Source organism: Callionymus lyra, chromosome 14 (genome assembly GCF_982586985.1).
Source record: "Callionymus lyra chromosome 14, fCalLyr1.hap1.1, whole genome shotgun sequence".
NCBI lineage: Eukaryota > Metazoa > Chordata > Actinopteri > Syngnathiformes > Callionymidae > Callionymus > Callionymus lyra.
This window is the reverse complement of record NC_141831.1, coordinates 23059444-23083808: the sequence shown is the minus strand read 5'-3', so window position 1 is coordinate 23083808 and position 24365 is coordinate 23059444. Positions and strand designations below refer to the sequence as shown.

At 42.0% G+C, this 24365-nt stretch overlaps 2 protein-coding genes across 2 annotated transcripts in view; both read right to left on the bottom strand.

Moving 5' to 3' along the window:
- The window catches only part of LOC148066501 (sphingosine-1-phosphate transporter SPNS2), a 55341-nt gene extending 52160 nt beyond the window's left edge, over window positions 1–3181 (bottom strand). Inside the window, exon 1 of the mRNA XM_087807202.1 lies at window positions 2773–3181. Coding sequence (XP_087663328.1) covers window positions 2773–3004 — 232 coding nt within the window. The 5' untranslated portion in view covers window positions 3005–3181. The remainder of the gene's footprint in view (window positions 1–2772) is intronic.
- Window positions 3182–13459: 10278 nt separating this feature from the next.
- On the bottom strand, window positions 13460–23869 carry LOC148066500 (protein spinster homolog 3-like). Its single transcript, XM_087807618.1, has 13 exons — window positions 23799–23869; window positions 23360–23585; window positions 23218–23283; window positions 22288–22424; window positions 21783–21934; window positions 21558–21624; window positions 21362–21495; window positions 15921–16073; window positions 15661–15850; window positions 15398–15463; window positions 15227–15325; window positions 14990–15155; window positions 13460–13756 (listed from the first exon to the last, which is right to left on the bottom strand). The coding sequence occupies exons 2-13, from the start codon at window positions 23577–23579 to the stop codon at window positions 13692–13694; spliced, it is 1515 nt and encodes a 504-aa protein (XP_087663744.1). The 5' UTR covers window positions 23580–23585; window positions 23799–23869; the 3' UTR covers window positions 13460–13691.
- Between the last annotated feature and the right edge of the window lie 496 nt (window positions 23870–24365).

The window sequence follows — 24365 nt, the reverse complement described above, 5'->3', positions numbered from 1 at the left end:
GATAAGCCTTCGGGAAGCCCGGTCCGTCTGCCATGTGACTACAGAAACCCACACTGGGAATTAAGGTTTCAAAGCCACCTCAAATTAAATTAAATATAGTGCACCCTTAAATCTCATGTGCACTTTGAAAAAGGTTTGTGTTGGATTCATGGAAAGGTCCTTCATAACTCAGCTGCTCCGGTCCGATCGTGCAGCGTCATATCATTTACCTGCATGTGCGGATATTCCTGAATCCGGTGATGCAGTGGGAGAGTAATTGGAATAATGAAGGAAACATGTTCATGAAAACCAGCGCGGCAATTCCAAGTCAATCACTACAACCTCAAAAGCAAAAAGGTCAATAACCCCCCGAAAAGAAACTGTTAGTCCTCATCTATTGTTCTTCCTGCCCTAAACCCGATTGTTAAAACTTTAATTCGTCAACTTGTGTGTGTTTGGCTTCACCTCTGACACCCAGGACTCACAGAGAGCTTTAATTCTTTGTCCCTTCTCCGGGTACAAATTTCCCATCATTGTTGTGGAGCAGAATAGCCCCGGTGTCTGAAATGGTCACCCTCTGTTTGTGCGACAATGCCATAGTGATGCACACACTACAGTAATGGCCGTCGGTACAAAGACCTTTTGACGCCGCGGCTCAACGCTGCCTCCTTTCTGCGTCCACTTTGCTTTTTTGATGGCCTCTGCTGCAGCCCCTCCCTCCGCCCTGCACTCTTTCTTCATTGGAATACTGCCTGCCTCCGTGGGTGTGTGCGCTCGTGCTCGAGTAATTGTCACTAGGATCCATGAGTTAAGACGCGCTCTTAGCTCCTGGAGTATAGTGGAGGTAACAGCGTTATAAGCTTTGACGCGGCATAACAAGCTTACAATCATCCCGCCAGCTAATGATAATCCAAGACGAGCGTCACGTGGTTTTTACACATACAGCAAATATAACAGAGACGCATCATTTCCCTCGTGCACACTCGCGCCGCTCCTACCATCTAATTACTACTGCACTACCGTGGATCACACAGCAGGAGAGGAGAGAAAGTGGGGAAAGAAAGAAGGGAGGAAGAAGAGTGAGGCCATGTTGCTGCTCTCGGAGACTGATGCAAAGAAAGACTATTTTAAATCAATGTTTTAAATGTACTGTAGTTACAAACAAGTTTCCTAGCGTGACATCATCCTCATAACCATTAAACAGTTGGTTCAACAACAGAATGTGATTTTCATCTCCAGTTTAAATTGCCATTATCCCAAAATGGGTAGAGGCCCTGGGGCGGATCCAGATGGGAGATAATGTCTCTCTAGGTTTACACCTGGATATTTCCCCTGGGGAGCTAAAGCAGGTTTCTAAGGGAAGTTTAATATATAGAAAAGTACTCAGGGAGAGTACCGCCATTTAGCTCATTTCAAACTACTAATTTAATTGTTAATTTTTTTTTTAACAGCACCTTGAATCATTGACTAGATTGGATTAGATTGACTTTATTAATACTACTAAACAAGCAGTGATGCTATCGTACCTGGCAACCCATGTGAGCGACACATTTTGCCACTTGAGTTTTTATTCATACTATTGCCTTTCATGATGCTATTTCAGAGCAGCAGTTAGAAGCCATACAGTTGAATGGCTAATCCTTTAAAAGGTACCTGGATCCGGATGGAACTCCAAGAACAAGGCTAACATTCAATCATCTCTTCTTTGTTACCATAAGATGGACATATTAACACTGATGACCTCCTTGGCAGACGTAATTATGAAAGTTTTTTTTTTCTATATTGATTTCTAAGGTTGATTTTTCATCCAACTAGAACGAAGGGCTGCTTTCATCACAAGAAGGTGAGAGGAATATCACGTTTTTCTCTCACAAAAACCTCTCGCCGCCACATCCAGCTCCTGTGCGGCAGTACCACACTTAAGTACACACTCTTCAGCCTCATCCAGCCTCCCTCTCTCTCACAGCCTCTCCAGCTTCTCAACATCTAATCACGGCACAGTGGGAGCTCACGGCTCCAGGAAAAAAGGATTTCTCTTCCACTTTTTTGTCATCATTGTCTTCATGAGAGATCAGCCAGATCTCAGGCGTGAGTGAAAGCTACTCTACAATGAGATACATCAACACATTCTTAGTGGAGCAGCTGAACCGTCCTGCAGCACTGAACCTCACAGCCACCCTCCAGACCGCTGACAGACTGGACGGGGTTGACAGGCAGCAGCCAGGTGACTATTAAGATGATCAAAATATTGCTCATCACGCCCAGAGGCAGGAATAAACACCCATGTCTTGAGAAAGAGAGAGAGAGCGAGAGAGAGAGAGAGAGAGAGAGAGAGAGAGAGATCACCTCTTTGTGAGCTTCTCCTGACATGAACACACACTGTGCTGCAGCAGTATTTTTAACCTGTTCACTGCCACAGTTCAATACTCAACAAGAGCACCTTTAATGGAAAAGATAAAAACAGACAATTAAAAATATCTGTAGGTAAGAGTGTTAAAAAAACTGAGTGGGATGGAGCAGAATCATCACCACATGGTTTCATCTCAGCATCAGAGATCTGACACAAACCGGCTGTTGGAACTAAAATTGGTGTAAGAAGTCCGGGACACAGATAAGCATCTAGACTCGTGATAAGGTAATGAAAAGATCAATTTGAAATGGAGATTAAAACAAAAACATGTTATTTCCTCCACTGATTTAATCATGAGGCGCAAACAATACCAAGATGATGCTATTGTTCTGAGAAGCAGGTCCACTTCTTGTAAACGGGTGAGAGAGGGAGAAGAGTCTTACCGGCCACGGTGTATCGATCCATGTAATTCAGGACGTTCCCGAAGCTGAGGATCCCGGCGGCGGCGGCTGGCGAGCGGCACCGGAGCAGCGCGGCGCGGAATTTGTGTCCCGGCTTGCAAGGGTGCAGGTCCGGGTTCGGCTTGAGCGCGGGACTCATGCTGCCGGACAGAGTCCGCACCTCATCCGAACTGCTGCAGCCCTCGATCTCGCATCCATCGCTCTCCACGCACATTTTCGGGCACGAGCGCTCCAGCGCAGGAGGACAGGAGGAGAAGAGGAGGAGAAGGAGCTGGAGGTCTGGAGGAGTTGAACAAAGACTTGGAGCAGGTTCCGAGGCGTCAGAGAGGGTGTTTGGAGGGCTCACTTCTCCGGATCATATTTTTTCCAGCAGTGCGAGGTGACTGACGGCCTGAGCGATCCTGACTTATTCTCCTGTAATGACTGAGCGCTATAGTGCAAGGGGCGTGCTCCCGAGGCGAGGCCACGCCCATCGCCGGCGGCGGCCAATGGGAGAGTCGCACCTGATGCAGATGCAGAGACAGAGCAGAACACCTCTGTGGTCACTGAAGGCTGGAGATTCGCTCCATCCTTCGACCCTTCCAAGCTGTTATAACAGACAATAAATGTATCATTTTATAGCTTGGAAAATGTATCTGATTAATTATTAAATTGATATTAAATAATAAAATAGATAAAATGGTTAATGACACCATTTATAATAATAATGCATTTAATTTACAGGGGCCTTAATAGACACTCAAGGTCTCACGGTACATTTAAAACAACAAAATCATCAAAACACATTGAGACATAAAGAGAAGCAGCAGCAAAAAGTTGATAAATTGGCAAAATAGAGGGAGAAAATAAAGTTCGGTGCAATGGATAGTATAAGCCGGAGGGGCCAAATATTTCATGTGGCCCGCAAAGTCCATTTTAAACTGTATTATTCGAACAGAGATTTTAACATTTAAATAAAATCTTTGTAGGGAATACAAGTGTATGAGTCAAATGGAAAAAAACATAAGTTAAGTGTTTACGCTAATTTCTGTCTGTGAGGAAGTTAGAAATGTTGATGATTTTAGGATTAGATTCAGAACTTCTAAATACCAAACCTCTCACGAAGATGTCCCGGTTTACTCGTCTTTTAGCCACTGCAAGATTTTCTTCATCAAATGTGGCCCCCCTCATAAAAATATTTGGGCACCCCTGGTATGGGGTAAGTGGTAGTTCTACGTCATTAGAATCCTTTAGTGAAGTTTCTTTCCCAACTTGAGAGGTTTGAAGTGCTTAAAAACAAATAAATAAATAGAAAATTATACGATACTGTTGACTTCAATCTATTTCTGATAAATCCAGCGTAACTTTAATAATTTTTACAGAAAACATTGGCAAATTCTTTTTAGAATAAAATAAATAATACACAACTTGATGAATTAATCTACTCTATGAATTAAATTAAATAAAAATTGCTATTTGAATCTGAATTTAAATTTGAGGTGGGAAGGGTCTTTTGTAGTTCACATCAGGGCCGGGTCTAGGCAGGGGCAAGAGGGGGCCTGGCACAATGCCCCCTCAAGATTTGTGGCTGCCCCCTCATAAATGCCTGTCTAGACACCAGACCCGGCCCTGGTTCACATCATGTTAAAATTAATTTTCAAACTTTTCTGAGATAATAATTATAATGGTTGAGAACGGCAACAGTATTGTATAATGTGTGCTTTATTCACCAAATCATTTTTGTGCTCCCCATCTATTAAATTTACAACATAAACAATTAAAATCATGGAACTAATTGTGCAAAATTGTGAGTTTCTGATAGGAAAATAAAATGAATTAATTAATATTTTTTGTTCATTACATTGCACTTAATCCAATACAATTTTAGCTTAAGTGTAAAATCATGATGGAGTTATCTCAAGAAAATTAGCTTAAATAAAACTATACAAGAGAAGAGAAAAACAGGTCCCAACCAATCACAATGAGCAACAGTGGCGAGGAAATCACCTAAACTTCCACCTGATCACACTATGACCCTGAGAGAAACATGTGAGGACGAACTCTGAAGGTTTATTCTTATATAACCTTATTCAATTTATCAGAGGCAAAGCAATGTTGGCTAGCAACAATTTCAGTGGGTGTATCAGTTAATGTAGCGTCACGACTCACTGATCACACAAGTATATGCATCGGGTTGGGTTGAAGATAACATTCTCGGTTTAATCTAATCACTTGATTGATCACTGTGATGCAAACATGCTGCTACCTGAACACCAGTCTCCCCAATCATTGAAAAATAATCACACAGTTTACATATTTATTTTAGTTTATGTTGAATGCAATGCAAATGTTTTTTAACATTTTAAACAAAAATATTTAAAATTGCATTGAACATATTTTAAATTCCTTTTACTGTGTCATAGTGTGTCACATTCTTTTTTTAACCATGTGAGTTAATCAGAAACTTGAAGTGGCTTATTAACATTTTATATACTTTACAACCATAAGACAGCAGAGGATATATAAGTAGTTCAGGGTTATTATCTGAGTCAGACCAGGCTTCTTCTTATCTCACGTCACCATCTGTAGCTTCTCTCGTACTTTCACTCATACTTCTGTCAGTACACTGTATAATTTAAGCTAATTTCCTCTATTTAATTTATTTTTTTTTTTCAGTTTTTTTAATAGGTGTCATGTCTGACTCTTTCCCCGAGAAGCTTGGCTCATAACGAGAATAAACAGTACTAAACTGTGTAGTTACTTTGGCTCATGATAACATTTAAAACATCGACCAGAATTGTGTTTTGAAAGTTTTCTCTCTACAAACATGACACTCAGTTTTACAGCTCATTGTCTCAACTCCACGCTTGGTAGTCGGAGAATTACGACAGGGCGTCTCCACATTTTTTAGGAGGCAAGTTTCTGAAACAAGCTGTAATGACATTAGCTCTGTTGAGGGAACAACCTGCTCCTGAATGTCTGGAAGAGATCCAGGGCTGCGTGCAGATGTTTGTGTTGGTGCCACCTGCCATCTGTCAGGCCTTCAAGTATCCAGTGTTTTATTTTCCACAGCCCGACTGGAAAAAAACAAAAATTGTTGATTTAAAAGAAAAAAAGAAAATGTGATGTTCATTTTCTCCCTTAAGATGGCTATTAAAAATAACTATTATGTGAGACAAGTTAAATAAAGGATTCAGGAAAATAAGTTGATTAAAATTGTATGGATAAAAAAAGGAATAGATCATTTATTTAACCACAAAAACTAATGGAAATACATCTTAAATAAATAATTACATAAAAGTGATGTCTGATTTATTCATTGTTTTGAAAATTCAAGGGTTTAATTTAGGAATTTAACAGGTTTTTTTTCAAGGAGAACATATTTAAGAAGATAGACACAGAATTTGGGTATATGGCGTTCTGCTTGGCAGCAATTTGGCATTGAGAGATATCACAGTTGGAGCTTCAACTCTTCAGCATTCTTGGTTCAAAGTCTAATTCTTTTCATATCCAGCATTTGAAAATGATCTGAAGATGTTTTTCTTCTTCTTCTTCCTTGGAAAAGGTTAGTGTTTAGGGCACTCTAAGACTTATTTTAGAAAACTTGACTCTATTATAAACTTACAAAATATATAATTACACGTGTTGATTGTTTCAATAATACAAAAATAATAACCTTATTATGGAACCAATTATGCCACCTTAACTCAAATGTTTCTTTTGACCAAACAGACTTTCCAAACTGAAATAAAAAGAAGAATATTTGTCCCAAAATGTTATTTCCTCTGGATTTCATGCTACTTTCACTCAGCAAATGACAAGGTCTGAGATTGGGTTCTTGAGTATTTGCTATCAAGGCATGGACAACAACCCTTATCTTAATAGAGAAACTTCATCAAAGAACATTCTTGGTTTGATTCCAGTTCACTTAAAGACAAGTCAACAATCGAGGAAATGATTTAGTGATTCAGCAGAGATTCAGTCTATATTTCGGGGGAGACACTAGTGAGAACCCCAATGATCCCCTTTCCCTCGGTGAACCCGCCCTCCTCTTTTCTTCACCATGTGTTTGATATGCTGCTCATGTCTGTGGGGCCCTCTGAACTGGCAGATCTCTCTCTGACGTTGTTCGGCAGCGCAACCCTGAGTTGAAGCCGCGAGCCTTCCTTCCTGTCTCCGCTTAGGGCCGAGCCTGCAGTGCAGGATGGGAGATAACCTGCTAATCGCTGGGCCCAGCGCCTGCTGTATGATAAGTCCAGGCTCTCCTACTGTCGGAGCTCGATCGTGGAGTTTAAATGCCCTGCTGACACGTGGCTATCAGCTGTAAACACGTCTGCACCTCCTCATTTCAGAGCGTGTTTTAAAACATTCATGATTGACAGGTTCAGTGTCATTTTTTCATGTAGCTTATAACAGCACTACTTGTTATTGACTTCACTTAAATATAATCGTGAATGTTATGTACGCATGCAGGGAAACCCTGTTATTTATAGCATTATGGTCTGTATGCTACATTTATTGTCAGTCGACCTACACTATATATACATATATGATGATACCTGCTGCAGCCTGGTAGAATGATAGATCTACTCCCATTAACCTGGACATACATTGGCGTGGTGCATGTTTATGTGTGCCGCCTGGTTTCCTCAGGACACTCCCATTTCCTCCCGCAACCATAAAGAAATACATTGAGGCCAAACGGCGTCACTGACCGGCCGTGTCGACGTGTCAAAGACGTTATGTCCTCTGACTCGTGGCCAACTTCAGCCAGGGTGAGCGAACATACCTGTGAACCTGAGCTGCCAAGACTCAGCAAGAGAGAGTCTCTGAAAAGAAAATAAACTCAGTTTAAGGATTTCTCAGAAGTCTTTCTTTTGCCTCTCCGAAACACGAATTCCACATTTTGAAAGTGCCAATAGTTCTTTTGATTTACACTTCACTTTTAAAATAATCCATTTATCTATTATTTAAGAGATGTTTCCACATAAACATGGTGGTTAATTGTAACTTTGACTTTGATAAAAATGTAACAGATTCACTATTTGTAATGTGGTCAAGCATGGAATGGTGAATGGTTCTTACTTTTATAGCCATATCTCTGCTTATTTAGCACTCAAAGCACTTTACACCCCTTCACACACTGATGGCAGTAGGCTGCAGCACACCAGCTCACGATTAGGGGCTATCAGGAATAACAACACAATCGTGTCTGGAGGTGCGATTGAACTTGCAACTTCTCAGCCTCAAGCCAACCACTCTACTGTCTGATCTATGCCGCCAAGGGGTTGAACTTAAGAGTAACAGAACTTCCAAGAAGAGCAGATAAATAATCATCGTAGTGTCAGCTTGAGATCGCCGCTCATAGTTTGAGTGATGTCACTTAAAGAAACAATACCTTATGTGATGTGGTAACTGTTAACTTTATAATTACTACTAGTTAACCAACTAAAAAGGTCATCATCTTGCCTAGGAAAGTAAATAAAAAGTGATGACATTGATAAATGTTAAGGTTCTTAAAGACAAATGCTGTAATGTCTGAAAAACAAACAGCAGGAGCTTGAGATTCTTCTCCTATTGTTTCTGCCATGTTTGCACTGGACAAAGACTTATTTACTTTTTCCGGCACTCCGGAACAAACTGTGTAGGTTTGTGTTCCTGAGTACTCAGAGTACATTAAAGAAGAGAACAAATTCCACGATGACTTCCCCTCCAAAAACTGGTTTTGTTTAAAATATGCCAAACGTTTAAAGCATTTATTAACGCGTTCATTCAAAAGTTTCTGATTTCTGGTCAATTTTGTCGACATTTGTACTATTAATAATATTATATAAGACAAATAAAAGTGTCCACACTTTCTCATTCGTGACTATAATGAAAAGAATGTCCGGTCAGTCGTGGACCTGATCTCATGAGACCACCCTTCCTCAAAACTTCTCCCAGGCCTTTGTTTTGGATGTGGTGCCGTCTCGGCTTCGGCCGGTCTCGAGGTGTGGGCTCTGCCGCTTTGACCTCCCATCGTCCCCGGGGACCTCCTGACCTCTGCTGTCCCGGCCTGATTGTAAGCTTGATGGGGCAGCAGCCACACCCCCCACCACCACCCACCACACCCACCATTTACTGGTGGACCTCGAGCAACAGCGTCTGTCAGCGGAGCAGCTGAGGATGGGAATAGACTGACTCTGTTCTTTAGAAGTCTGGCTCTGACGACTGCTGTGCACGATGCAGCCACAGGAGGCAGAGAGACACTAACCAGTCTTGAATTTATTTATTCATCTGCCGAATCCAAGCTGGACTTTTTGGACCTGAACTGTTGGTCTTTGATCTGAGAACATAAAGCTGCAGGCTCCCCATTGGAGCTCTTCTTTATTCAATCATTTCACTTGGTTATGCAACATGAGACGTTACATAAAGTCCAGGTCTAATTGGAGAAATTTGAGCTTCTCTCAGCCTGATGTTGACTCGCTACAAAGACCACATCCATGCGGTGCTGCGGCTCGTATTTATAGACTACATGGGTCTTTGTAATTACCCCCACTGCCATGGTTGTGTCTGTGAATCAGCTCTCTGCATCCCGCCAGCCAGCGGGCCTCTGAACCAGGAATGCTAAATACATAGGAGCTGATTGTGAATATGCCATTATAGGAGAACCTCAGCTTTGGCTGCAGCTCCTCTGCTGACCACATCATTATTCTTTGTTCTGGACAAAGTCATTTGCATGACACTGGAGAGAAGAGCTCCACTCAGATGCAGCTTCCCAATCATAAACCTGCATGGATACATATGATATTTGATAAACTCAGAGGGCACCAACTTTCAACTTCAAGCTCAAATTGTCATTTAATTAAGTTGTTTCCATTCCAAACTCCCTTTTAAGCGCGAATGGAAAACTGATTTGAATCTTTGGCTCTTTAAATATAGCGTTATAAGGCACTCAAACAGCACATACCTCTGCCAACTTGCTTATTTGAACTCATGCTTTTTCCACCCATTATCATTGTCATATAAGTATTATATTGGTAATATCACATAAGTAAATTAGGGGAGTTATGATATGATATATATTGATATGGCAATATTGTTTTTGATGATACAATATCGATATTCGACGACAGCACTATGTTTTTTTGTTGTTTTTTTATTGACTTGCAAATCATATTTCATGTGTTACCATATTTAATATACTGTTTATAGAGCAAAGTGTGTGTTTTTAACTTAAAATTAACATATATTCAAATTGTGTTTATATTTGGGTTGCAATTAAACTTCCGGCCACTATATGGCAGCAGTCCTTGTGTCCTTTGCAGCTAAAGTAACATTGACAAATAAAAGCATTTACGACTTTATTTGTAGTCATTCAGTCCCTAAATTTTGCAACACCATAGTCAAGTTTCAGTATCAGTAACAGTATCACAATATACTGAACTGAAGAAACTGCTCGGATGAGCTGTGCTTCCTAAAACTTTACACTGTTCAGTTGACTCACTTTCGAACCACTTGGATCACCATGACCTGGATGAATGAGAACCTTCACAGACAGTTTCACAATATATTGCAATATATAGTATCACTGCTCCGGTATTGTGAAAGGTATCGTATCGCCAGAAAATGGCCAATACACACCCCTTGTATAAATATTATCAATAGCAATGAGCTGAATGATACAACTATCAGTAGTGTGATGAAACATATACACATAGTAAAAGTGAGGAGTGTTCGCCAAACAATGATGAATCATTCAGGGAGTCACATGGTCGAGAACACCAGATAAATGTAATCATTTGTGACATGACTCGAAATCAACAGTCCCTAAAAGTTTTATAAAAATGCATTTCCCAGTTTTTAATTTGAAGACGCAAAAGAAACAAGCACACAGTCACAAAAATTAGGCATTAGATATACAAACAAATAAAGAGATAAAAAACGAATTAAAAAAGTTTTTAAATTTATAAAAAGTTATGCAGGTGATCCACACCATCAAAAATATTTTCAGTTCGAGCCTGAGGACACACAAATAGAGAGAATAACAAACATAAATGATTACATACAATCATTAACTGAAACCTGACTTGAATCCATTGGTATGTCTTCAATGGTATGAAGCTTATTTCTTTAGTAACATGCAAGGCTCGTGTCTGAGGTGTCAAGATAAGTGGGCTCCGATGATGTAAAGTTCCAAGTCAGGGGATGCACACAGTGGGTGGAGCGGGCTCATCCTGTACATGATGTCATGTCACTACAGCAGTTTTCTGGTGATAAGGATGATGCACAGCACCACGTGCGTGTTTTTGACTGTCATCTTACCACTCTGAGTTAAAGTCCAAAATTTCAAACATTCCAGCGAGGGGCCAAAAGTATCGACCTCATATCCAACACTGTTTTCCTGGCTAAAATGTTCCCCATCCTTGTCTAAACACAGTCTGTATCCGCTCTCTCCTCGCCTCCTGGCTCCTTCATTGATCGGGCGGGAAAATTTATTAGCCATTGTGACAGTTTCCTGTACAGCCACGGTCGACAGGGGAAACGCAGAGGTATGCAGATAAAGTGCTCTGAAACATGCCGTACAATGCCCATTGTGTTTTACTGGCAGGTTGGACTGGTACCTCCAAAAATGTTTTTCCAAATACCTTTCGGTGTGTGTTTATGTTCCGAACACGACACTCTTATCGTCATTATATTCCCTCGGCATACCAAGTGATCATGCAAGTTCTGGAAAATGACACGCGTGGAGAGAAAATTAGTCAAAACAAAAGGAAATTCCAGAAAGTCCACACGAAATGAATGAGGAGTTAAACAATGATGTTTTGCCCTTGAACTACCAGGAAAGTTCAAGTTCAGCCAGTTATTCCAACTTATTGACGTGATTCATCTGAGAAGTCTTACTTGAAATTCAGTTTATAACTAATAAGAAATAAACAACGATATATAAAATGAACCTTCTTTAAACGTATTGTAAAAAGTTTTTACCAAAATGGTGCAAAAACAGAAATAATTTTTAAGACTCATATTTGTTCACTTTTTCATTTCAAAACTATTTAAAATGTTTAAATAATAATAAATGTATAAAATAATAATAATTAATAAAAAAAATTATACCTCCACTGGATTTGCAGAAGTGGATTGGTATTTATGCTTTCCAAAAAAATAAAACAATACTTTAAAGGTGGGGTAGGTGTTCTACAATTTCTTTGTAATGTCAGATGGAATGATAGCCATCTCATTATTAAATGTTTTCAAAAAAGCTGTTTTTAAATGATTGACTGTTTGTTTTTCTGCACTCCATAGGAGACTACATTACTACTGTAATGTGTTATAGGAATTCATAATTTGCTGCAGTCCAGAAATAAAGGAGTTATATAATGAAAAATACTTTGAGGGGAAACATCTGCATCTGTGTTCAGGTGTTTTGGGATGTGGGAACTCAACATCGACAACATCAACCTAACAAAACAACCTTGACATCAGAAATTCTTAAACCTGTCTTTGAGGTGACTGGGGTCAAAGGTTACATTTGCCACCAATAGAAGCAGCTGTTTAAAGAAAACAAACTTCAAGGCTTCGTAAGAAGGGATTCTCAGTCCAAGCATCAGCAGTTGAGTATGTAAACCTTGCTCCAGGTGATAAGCTAATGCCCAAGAATGCAAATAGTCGAATACTTTCCATGTCCAGTGGAATCATTTGCGTGCTGCGGAGCAAAACAATCGGAACAAGTGATGGCACGCAGCTGTTAAAACGTACCAGTGGGCCCTGCACCAGCAGCGGCGGTTGATTGACATGTTGCGACTACTGAGCATCTAAATGTGTTTGTGTTTATATTCTTTGATCCACAAATAGAAATATAATCATTATTGCCTTAATTTTCTGGCCCTGCCATTTCAAAGGAGATAGTCTCTTAATAATCATTTAACACATACACCAATTTTTTAATTCTATTATTTTTGGTATTTGTTGCTGCAGCACAGCTGGTTATCTTCCCTCACATGGATTATTTTCTTTGGTTAAAAATGTTCTTTATCTTGTAACATAGCAAGCTTTATTAAAATGTGGCGACCAGCTTTTGACTGCAATTCATGTTTCACACGTTCGCTTGTTATTATGGGATGTCTCGTTAAGGTGCTGCCCAGGACACAGATGGACCATCACCACATATGCTGAGCTGGCAGATGAAGACCGAAGAACTAGCTGAGGTCAGCTCTGCTGGGGTCCCAGAGGACCCAACATCTGGTCAGTCCGCTGTAGAGACGTCCCTGGCATGAATAGTCAACTTGCAGCGACCTCTCGTGGCCACTTTTAGATAATAACATAAAGGCCTTTTAAGGAATTATTTTGTATTTATGGAGAAAAACACACAGAAAAAAAACAAATCTCCCTAAGTGTATTATTTACAAGTGTAGATTCTTACAACACCGTTTTAAATAACGTCATGATTAACCTTATCATTTTGGTGTATATCCCTCTGGTCCTCATTATCAGCTACATTTTTGCTTTGTAGCCAAAAAGATAATGTTTTTCATCATTGAAGAATCAGCATTTTAGGATCACATTTGGATAGTTAGATACATCATTAAGGGCAAGAATTCGGTCTCACCAAGTAATATCTAATATTAAAGACAAAATCCAAACAGAAAAAAAAGTACAACTACTATTAACAAACACACGCAAAAAAATAAATCATTAAATAACAACAACATGTAGACAGGTATTTATTTCAAAGACATATTAATAGTTTACAAGCACATTTCTAAAGAATAATACTGAATAATGAATTTCAATAGAAAAACTATTTTTAATAATATTAAAACATTTGAATGAAACAGAGCAGACACAAGGATATTAAAAAAAATACAATACTTGATTAAGGACAAAAGTCTCACGTTTTAAATTAAGTTCTTTAACCTTATAATAGAAGCAGTCGTCTTCATTTATGTCATTTGTTCCATGTTTGATTGCACAGGAAGCTGAGGTGTTAAGTCACGTGATGGAGGATCTGACAACATAAAAATATGCAACACTTTAAAAGAAACTTCCTCTTTCGCACATACAAATTCAAAGAAATACAGCGAGCTGAATTTTAGGAAATAACCGTTAAATATTTTTTGGGGTGACATTTTAGGGGCAAGTATTCATGAAAGGAAAATTAAATAAAATTGATTAACCATTAGGACAGTATGAGAATTATGCATATATCTCAAAGGGCAACTAAAGTGTTGATTTAAATGTCTCTTAAGATCGATATTGGACCTCTATTGTACTCATCTGTACGTGCTTAAGCCCAGCCCACTGAAAACACTTTGTTTTTCTCAAGCTAAAATCTTGTTTACCATATCCACGACCCCGTCTTCTGTGATGAGTCAAACATCAATGTTTGTCACACAGCATCATGAATCCAGGAAGTTTCCACGTCCAAGGGACATATATAAAGACGAAGCAGGGCATTCATCGCTGCTGCAGGAGGAGCGAAGCCCATTATTACGCAATTATGGGCTTGGGTCTCGTAAAGTCTCGTTCTGCAAGACTTCACTCGGGGAAGAAAATTATAACGAAATAACTTCAAAACATGGTCATTATGAGTGATTTACTTGGAGAGGAACTTCCAACATTTTAAAACATGATTTTACACATTAGTTGCCCTTTAAATACTGACACAATGTGGTAGGAATATACATTTTTAAACATCACATCACATTCAAAACTTTTATTTTTAAGAATACATGCACCGCTATTATTCCATAATATTGGAGGAAAAAAAAATTCAAAGAAACCCCACATATGTTGATAATGATGAACCACGTTATTGAGGCCATTTACTTAATTATCTGATGCAACCATCAGCTTCTGAATGTTATAAGTCATGGGACATAGTGAATTAAGAAAAAAAAGAATTTAATTCATTTTCCAATTGTAAAATGACACAATGGTGCCATTGTTGTCAGGGTAGCATGTGTTACTTGTCTGATATAATTAATTTAAAAGTGTTCTCCTTGTTTGAGTGTGAAAGAGTCACTGCTATTGTTAAATCCGGCTGAACATTCGATCATGAATCAGCATGTCAAAGGGAACATTTATAATTGTTAAAGTCTGATTTTAGCCCCTGTTTATCTGCAGTTGTGGACTGTAAAACATTTTCCAGGCTTATTTTCTACAGGTCAAATCGTCATTTTGCAGATTAAAAACAAAAAAAAATGTTTTAAAGGATGAACAGGTTTGTGTGAACTCATACCTCCATCCACCTGCAGAGCTGCTATCGAGTCTTGTTCGAGGTGACGGGAGGTAATGAAGAAGAACAGAACGCCCAGGACCAGGATCCCAGGTAGGACCAGGAAGCTGTACTGCTGACCGTAAAACTTACCGATGTCTGGTTTGGATCTTTGAATCCTATCAGAGATCTAAGAAGAAACAAGTCAATTTTTCAGCTCATATTGGCTCCACTAAAAATCGATGAAGATCTTCTCAATACCGCTCCTATGATGTACGGACTGGTGGCATCACCCAGGAGATGACAGAGAGTGATCTGGAAAGCTTGAGCAGAAGATCTTTTCGTAGGAAGTACAACATACTTGACAAAAACATAGATACCAGATTGTCAGTGCTCATGTTATATTTTATGTCGTTGTCGAGTCACACTCACCAAGGCCATGTCGGCAATAATCGGCCAATTCATAAACAACAGTAGCTCAGAGATGAAGATGAAGACCTGAAATCACAAATGCAGTTTTTACCCGAGACATAGTCCAACTTGATGTTATTTTATTAAAATGAATTGAACAAGAGCAAACTAGGAAGTCCTGACGTGAAACTACGCTCACGCAGCAAACATTTGTCACTACATGTGTCTACTACTACATTTTCAACACAACTACTGTATAAGTAATCTTAGGAAGAGACGCTCACGTAAGTAGCTGGAATGTTGGACTGTGCCACAAAGATGACGATGAAGAGACACGGTAATGAAGCGGCCATGTCTGTGAAGCAGATGATTGCGTCCACGTTGGGTATCTTGGGTCTCAACCACCTGGACAGGAAAGTGCTGAAGATCACTCCCAGAAATCCAGTCACAAGGGTGACGCCTCCAAAGATGTTACTGTTGCAGACAAAAGTGTTAGATATGTATGCTTGCTTCAAAGTATTTTATGCAGGAAGATTGCACTGACCTGTCAATGGAGTCACATGGAAGTTGCGTACACGGTGGAAGAAGTCCCTGAGTTACCCGAGCTCTAAACAAGAAGGAGGGTGTCCAGAAGGACAGCGCTCCGATGACGAAGCACAGAGTAGTCACTCCCCAGGTGGACCAGAAATAACTTTTACTAGATGGAAAAACAAGGTACCAACAAATAAGAGAGATAAACACACAGATAAGAGGAACATAGATGAAGAAGCTAGAACTACACTGTCATGAGTCTACATGTTCCTCCTTGTGTTTCCGGTTTTATTGTGAAATCCGCTCCCTTCTGTGTCTGTGCTAGTCTTACTTCCCCCCTGTCTGAGTAGTAATTGTTCCCAGCCGTGTCTCGTTAGTCCCGCTCCCAGCTGCTGCTGATTGCTCCCCTGTGTTCTTAAGCCTCCACTCAGTCACGTCCTTGTCTTGTCATAACCGTTTTCTTGTACCTGTATCCTGCCGTTAAGTATTCCTGCTTCCTACCCTGTCTCCTTGCCTTTGTCCCGACCAAGACTCTATTCCTGCCTGTTGTGATTATCGACCCGTTTCTGCCCCTTGACGCAGAGTTTGCTTTACCCCTGCTTTGCCTTCTGTTGCCGATTCCTGGACTGTATGACTACGCCTCTGCCTTCCCCACTGAATTAAACCAAGTCTCTGCAAATTACCCTGCGCCCGCTTTCTCCGTTCCACACCATGATAGTATGACAAGACCACTATGAACCCAGCAGAGTCCTCTTCCTGACGCTCCGCGTTCACACCAGGAGCAGACGGTGAGGAACACTTCCACCCTAGCTACACTGCAGCTAGGCATGAAAACCATGGCGGCGCAGCACGGCTCCCTGCTCCAGAGTCTGGGACACCAGATGTCGGCGATGGCCGCCCAACTCAAGCTCTTGACGGCCGCCGTCGGGACCGCAGCACCACCTCTCGCTTCGGCGAGTCCGGCCACCGCGCCGGCTCCAGCTTCCACCGTGGTCGCCATTCCGGTTACACACTCCTCTATGATCGTCCTGCAGCGGCCAGAGTGTTTCTCCGGTGGCTCTGGAGATTGTCTGGGCTTCCTAACCATGTGCAGTCTCCACTTCGAGCTGAACTCCACCGCATTTCCCAACGAGCGCTCCAGAGCGGTCATCGCCATGGTCCCCTCTCCTCTCCAGTGCCCGCAGCGGTTTCCCTTTCGCCCCTTAGTTCCCCGCCAAGAGTCCCCGCCAGCGCAGGAGGAGCCTATGCAGAAGAGTCGCCGAAAGGATGAGGGGCTCTGCCTCTACTGTGGCGGTGATGGACACCTTGCAGCAACGTGTCCGCTAAAAGGGCAAGGCTCGCCCCTGAAGAGTTAAGCCAAACCAGCACGTCCACCAATCCCTCACGCCCCATCATTGCCATTTCCCTGGAGGCTGCTGGGAGGGTCTCCCCGGTCCAGGCCTTCATTGACTCTGGGGCCGATGGTAACTTAATTTCCATGGAGCTAGTCAGATCCCTCCACATTCCACTTAAGCCTCTCCCGGTCCCCCTCCAAGTTCAGGCCACCTCCTGAACCGGGTGACCCACTCCACACACCCAATTAGATTCTTGTTCCCTGATGGACACACTGAGGAGCTGCATCTCCATGTGCTGGCGTGTTCCCCTCACCCCACCATCTTGGGGTTCCCCTGGCTCCAGCACCATGAGCCTCACATCCAGTGGTCCCCCCTCTCGGTGGTCGGTTCTGTCTATGTACCACGATGTGGGTGAGGTTTTTAGTAAGGCCCGTGCCGTAAGTCTTCCTCCTCATCGCTCTCATGATTGCGCCATTGAGTTATTGCCTGGTTCCCATCCCCAGCGTGGTCGCCTTTACTCCTTGTCTCACCCAGAAACTGAGGCCATGACTGTTACATCTCGGAATCTCTGGCCGCAGGGATAATCCGCCCCTCCTCATCCCCGGCTGGGGCTGGCTTCTTTTTTGTCAGTAAGAAGGACAGCTCCCTGCGCCCATGCATTGATTATCGCTCTCTTAATGACATTACGGTTAAGAATCGTTCCCCCTTACCACTAATGGTTACAGCATTTGAGATGCTCAAAGGAGCCACCATTTTTACCAAGTTGGACCTACGTAATGCTTACCACTTGGTTAGAATCCGACAAGGGGATGAATGGAAGACCGCTTTTAACACACACTCTGGCCACTACGAGTATTTGGTAATGCCTTTTGGTCTCATGAACGCCCCTGCTGTGTTTCAAAGCCTAGTTAATGACGTCCTGAGAGAATTTCTTAATCAGTTTGTTTTTGTTTATCTAGACGACATTCTCATTTTTTCGTCAGACAAACAGTCACACCACCAACACGTACGTCTAGTGTTAGTAAGTAAGTAAGTAAGTAATATTTATTTATATAGCGCTTTTCGAGACCAGGGTCACAAAGCGCTTTAACAATCAAAACAATACTCAAAACAGTACATACTTCAAAGATCAAGACAACACCGAGAACAACACAGGAGTTCGAGAAACTCAAGGAAAAGCCTGCACAAATAGAAACGTCTTAAGATGTTTCTTAAAGGAGTCAGTAGACTCCATCAAGCGCAAAGAGAGAGGAAGATTGTTCCAAAGCTTAGGAGCAACAGCCTGAAAAGATTTCTCTCCTCTGGTCCTGAGCCGTGTGCGTGGAACCATAAGTAGATTCTGATCCACAGACCTCAGAGCCCGAGCTGGGGTGTAAGGCTGGATCAGATCAGTGATGTAAGGAGGAGCCTGACCATGAATAGCTCTGAAAGTAAGAACCAGAATTTTAAAGTTGATCCTGAAAGAAACTGGAAGCCAGTGAAGAGTTTTAAGGACCGGAGAAATGTGAGTTCTTCTACTAGAGCGGGTCAGAATTCTCGCTGCAGAGTTCTGAATCAACTGCAGGCGAGACAGCTCCTTCTTGTTAAGACATGAAAACAAACTGTTACAATAGTCCAGACGAGAAGAAACAAACGCATGGATTACAAAAGTCAGGTTGTAATTGCAGTTAGAGAAGCTATTAGCTAACCAACTGTTCGTCAAGGCTGAGAAGTGTGAGTTTCATGCTACGACCATCTCCTTCCCAGGTTACGTTATTAGTCCTGGTAGGATAGCCATGGACCCGGCTAAGGTTCAGGCAGTCGCTGACTGGCCCCCTCCCGATACTCGAAAGGCACTCCAACGGTTTTTAGGTTTTGCAAACTTTTACCGGAGATTCATTAGAAATTTTAGTTCTATCTGTTCTGCCCTCTGTGCCCTGACCTCTGACTCGCAGCCTTTCCACTGGAGCCCGGCCGCCGAGGGAGCCTTCCGGGAACTGAAGGAACAGTTCACCTCTGCCCCGATTCTCCGCCAGCCTGATCCCCACCAGCAGTTCCTGGTCGAGGTGACCGCTTCTAGCACGGGGGTCGGGGCCATCCTCTCCCAACGCTCTAGCACAGACGGTAAGGTCCACTCCTGTGCATTCTTCTCCCGCAAACTGAACCAGGCGGAGAGGAACTATGATGTGGGAGATAGGGAGCTGCTGGCCATTAAGAGCGCCTTGGAGGAGTGGCATCACTGGCTGGAGGGAGCGGAGAACCCTTTGGTGGTATGGACAAATCACAAGAACTTGGAATATATACGATCTGCACGACACCTGCATTGGTGCCATTCAGCCAGGTGGTCCTGTCACCTGGGGCAGCAACGCACCCTGTCCCTCATCCGGCGGCGGTTCTGGTGGCCTGGTCTGCAGCGGGACGTGTGTGAGTACGTGGCGGCGTGTCCCATCTGTGCTGCCAACAAGCCGTCTACGGCTCGACCCAAGGGAAAGCTCCGGCCCCTGCCGGTGCCCGACCGACCATGGTCCCACATCTCCATGGACTTCGTCACCGGGTTTCCGCTGTCCGAGGGCATGACTACTGTCCTCACCATCGTCGACCGCTTCTCGAAAATGGTGCACTTCGTTCCCCTACCCAAGCTTCCCGACGCCAGAGAGACTACTGAAGCGGTCCTGAACCACGTTTTCAGCCTGCACGGCCTCCCGAGGGACATCGTCCCGGATCGGGGTCCCCAGTTTTCTTCCTGGTTCTGGGCCGAGTTCTGTCGCCTCATCGGTGCTCACCCCAGCCTGTCCTCGGGGTACCACCCCCAGAGCAATGGGCAGACCGTGTCGCTGTACGCTTACGTCTACCTAAGAACATACGCATCCATCCTTCATTTCATGTGTCTAGGTTAAAACCGGCCAAGACCTCCCCTCTGGTTACGGCTTCCAAGCCTCCCCCTCCTCCCCGTGTTATTGAGGGTGAGACTGTGTACACTGTTAAGAAAATAATTGATTCCAGACGCGTGGGCCGGGGTTTTCAATTCCTCGTTGACTGGGAGAGTTATGGACGGAAGGAGAGGTCATGGGTTCCAGGTTGTGACATCCTTGACCCTGGACTTATCGAGCAGTATAAGTCCAGGATCAAACATAAGAGTAAAAAGAGCTAGCTCCGACACTCCTTCTCTTGTTTTATTGTTTTGTGTGCCCCTTGCTTTTTGCTCTGTTTTGTTTTCTCGCCTTGTCTATCTTGTGTTATTGTCATGTCAGATTATGTTGCCTTTTATTGTCGGTTGTTTCGGAGTCTTGGTCTTATCCGTTTTGTCTTGTCCCCCCGTGTCCTTCTCTCTTTGGGCGGTCCGGCTGGCCTAGGTCCGCCGAAGGCGGTCCATTGAGAGGGGGGTACTGTCATGAGTCTACATGTTCCTCCTTGTGTTTCCGGTTTTATTGTGAAATCCGCTCCCTTCTGTGTCTGTGCTAGTCTTACTTCCCCCCTGTCTGAGTAGTAATTGTTCCCATCAGTGTCTCGTTAGTCCCGCCCCCAGCTGCTGCTGATTGCTCCCCTGTGTTCTTAAGCCTCCACTCTGTCACGTCCTTGTCTTGTCATCACCGTTTTTCCTGTACCTGTATCATGTCGTTAAGTATTCCTGCTTCCTACCCTGTCTCCTTGCCTTTGTCCCGACCAAGACTCTATTCCTGCCTGTTGTGATCGACCTGTTTCTGCCCCTTGACGCCGAGTTTGCTTTACCCCTGCTTTGCCTTCTGTTGCCGATTCCTGGACTGTATGACTACGTCTCTGCCTTCCCCACTGAATTAAACCAAGTCTCTGCAAATTACCTCTGCGCCTGGGTTTCTCCGTTCCACACCATGATATACACTAAGAAAACTCCATTAAAATAGTCAAGGTCAACATACTCCAAGTTGGAAAACACAACTTTTGCACAAGATTAAAATAGAATCTGACTCAAAAATGAATCCGAAAAAGAGACTTCAGGAACAAATGAAATACAAGACAAAACAAAATATACATTTACAGGAAACATTATCACTGAGTAAAAAAATAAAGCTGAATCACTTAAATCAATCATCTCTTCATATAAAAGTAGTAGAAGCAATACATGACCTTCTTTTTCAAAAGACTTATTTTCGTCCTGACTCACTTTTTCACAAGATACTTGATGTCGTCCAGGTAAGAACCGGGTCGTGTGTTCTGGTTCACAGATGCACCTCTGGGGACGTCCGGGCATACTATCAAAAGCAAAATGAAACCCAAAAGAACCAAGATTGGAGTGATCTAAAGACACAAACATGTGGTTATCGAGCGAGCAAATATAACAAAAGACAAAGTGTTCCTACCCTCAGAGCCCAGCGCCAGTCTCCAGTGTGAGAAGCTACCGATGAGCTGACTATGTACCCGAGACCACTGAAAATACATTATGTCAGAGATAAAACTATATTTCTGCAGAGTGAGTCTCCCTGTACTCCAAATGGTCCAAACTATATTTTGCTTTTTTTTTTTTTTTCAGGTCCACATGCCGCTCTCCTTGGTCCTGCAAAACTGAGTAAGGCTTTTTGTCTAACCTTCCGAAAGGCATGCAGATGGTAAAGACGGAGATCATTATGCTCTGTTTCTGTCCAGTGAAGAGGTCTCCGATGATGGTTGGAGCGATGGTGGTGAAGCTGGCCTCACCGAATCCTATCAGAGCACGGAGCAGCAGCAGGAGCCAGAATTGCTAGATGTTGTACATTAAAGTATTAAGTATTTATTCATTTGTTATTAATAAAAGCATCTGCAGTTTAGTCATTTTACATTTTAAACATGTGTGAATTGGAATCTGTAGTCCTTCAGGATGTCAGTGTGTCGTGTCTTTCTACACCTTAGCAAAGATCCTCCATATGTAAACACAGTCCAATGCAAATGTATTCAACACAAGCTCTGACAATGACATGACAACTTCACAACCTTTTTTGTACATCTGAATGTTGAAGAAATAAATAAATGTTATACTAAAAATGGCAGTTTGTATTTGAATGATGATGAGCAACACTGTTTCTATTGTCTCTGGGATCTTAGTTGTCAACTCACCGACTGGCTGACGAAAGAACTTCCTGTCGCTGTTGCCATCCACACCAGCAAACCACAAGCCATAATGTAAGTTCTGTTGTAGCGATCGCCCAGATAACCGAAGAGAGGTGCAACCAGCAGAAAACTGCAGATAAAGACTGCAAGAGCATTCTCGTTTCAGGAAGTTATCTTTTCCAATTTTAGACCAAGGGTGTCAAACTCAATGAAGTGTCTTTAAAAACTGTCCTTAAAAGGAACTAGAGCCTGGTACGTCTTTTCATACTGTCATCCTCTAGTAGGATGTCGCTGTATATTGACATTAATCATCTTCATCGTTACTTATATTATCTTAATCACTTGTTTTAATAGGTCATGACATCAAAATGAACATATGGATAGATGGAATCAAACAGACAGCTGAATTATTTTACAAGAAATGTAGGTGATAAAATAATATTTAATTCCACAATTATTATTCTTGTTATTTCCAACCCTCTCTTATGAAATTAATATTTCATGAATCTGTCATTCAAGAAGAAGTATTCTGATAATTGAATCGATAGTACAGATGAAAGACATTGTGTTATAAATGGATTTTAATTCATGATTATGGGACAATTAATGATTGTCTCCCATTCTTCCTTGTTAAACTGTGAGAAAATGTGTACTGAGTTTTTAATGATTTACCTGGCTTACCGTTTTTCATCAGTTGTTTTTGGAAGTTTTTGTTTTATTTTTTAAGTTTTAACATGCTCACGACCTCCGTCAGAGCAAATGCATTTCTTTAAGCCAGCGAGTTCATTCACCTTGACTTAACACAAGGGATACCTCAAACACATTTTGTTTTCGGCCAACCTTGACCGAAGGCAACACAATGGTTAAACCATAAAACACACACAACTGTTAAGTACATACTATTTGTAGTGTACTCTAGTGTGAGTGAGTTCTTACCCGTTTGCAGAAGTCCAGCAATACTGTCATTAAGTTGGAAGAACAACTGAATGTTGAGAAGAACTCCTGAGAAAGTGAACAAGAGGAGCATTGTGTTTACAAAACAACACTGTTGCCATGTTTACACCACAGATTTCCAGACCTGCGAGTGAGTAGCGGTCCATGTAGTTGAGCAAGTTGATGTAGCACAGGACCGCTACAATGATGTGGGCTCGTGTGCGAGACACAACAGGATTCGCCCCTTCCCTGGAAGTGAGCGACAACATGCTGTTTGCTGTGGAGCCATAATGTCCGCAGGAGCTGTCGGGACAATTTGGATTCTCTGATTCGTCAGAAGTCCGGACTGATGTGCTGGATTCCATGGTGACCTAAGAAGTGAAGTTCTTGTATCAGTTTATTAGTCCAACTTTTAAAAATAACTTTCAAAAGCTTTTGAGACAATGAAAGGAAACGACAACACAACTTTTTTTTTTCCAAACACTGATCTTTGACTGACTTTACTCCCCTGAAATATGTATGACACTTAAAGTTTAAGTTAAACACTCACTAAAGGTAAAGAAAAAAAAAAGGGACTGACATACCTGGAGAAGACAGTTTCATAAAGTAATTCCATGCACATCCAGCAGACAGAGTCCGTCCTTCACGCTGGTTTCTGCACAAACTGAAAGGATCTTACATGCCTGCAGATATTGGGTTAGCAACAAGACCGCCCCTTGTGGGCTGGTCATATGCTAAAGCACAGATGATCCTTGTGTTTAAATGATGTCAACAGATCATTCACACCACTCATTCCTTTCATTGTCTTCAGCAGGGAAATGTGATCGATGAAGTCATGAAAATGAACGCTTATGTATCTTAAATATTTATTTAAAACTCTGCATATAAGACAAATTAAATACATGAAATATGGTTAAGTTCTCACAATTTTACTCTTAATTTCACCTCATGCATGAACAAAAGTCTAAAAATAAATAAATAAATAAAGTAATAAAGTTCTACCTACCTACATACCTAAATCCTCTCACTGAACACGTCATTAGGTACACCTGGTCAAATGCTTGCTAACACAAATGGCTAATCGAAACACATGGCTTCTCACCCAAGTTCAATCTGAGCACCTGAATGGAGAAAAAAAGGTGACTTTGAAG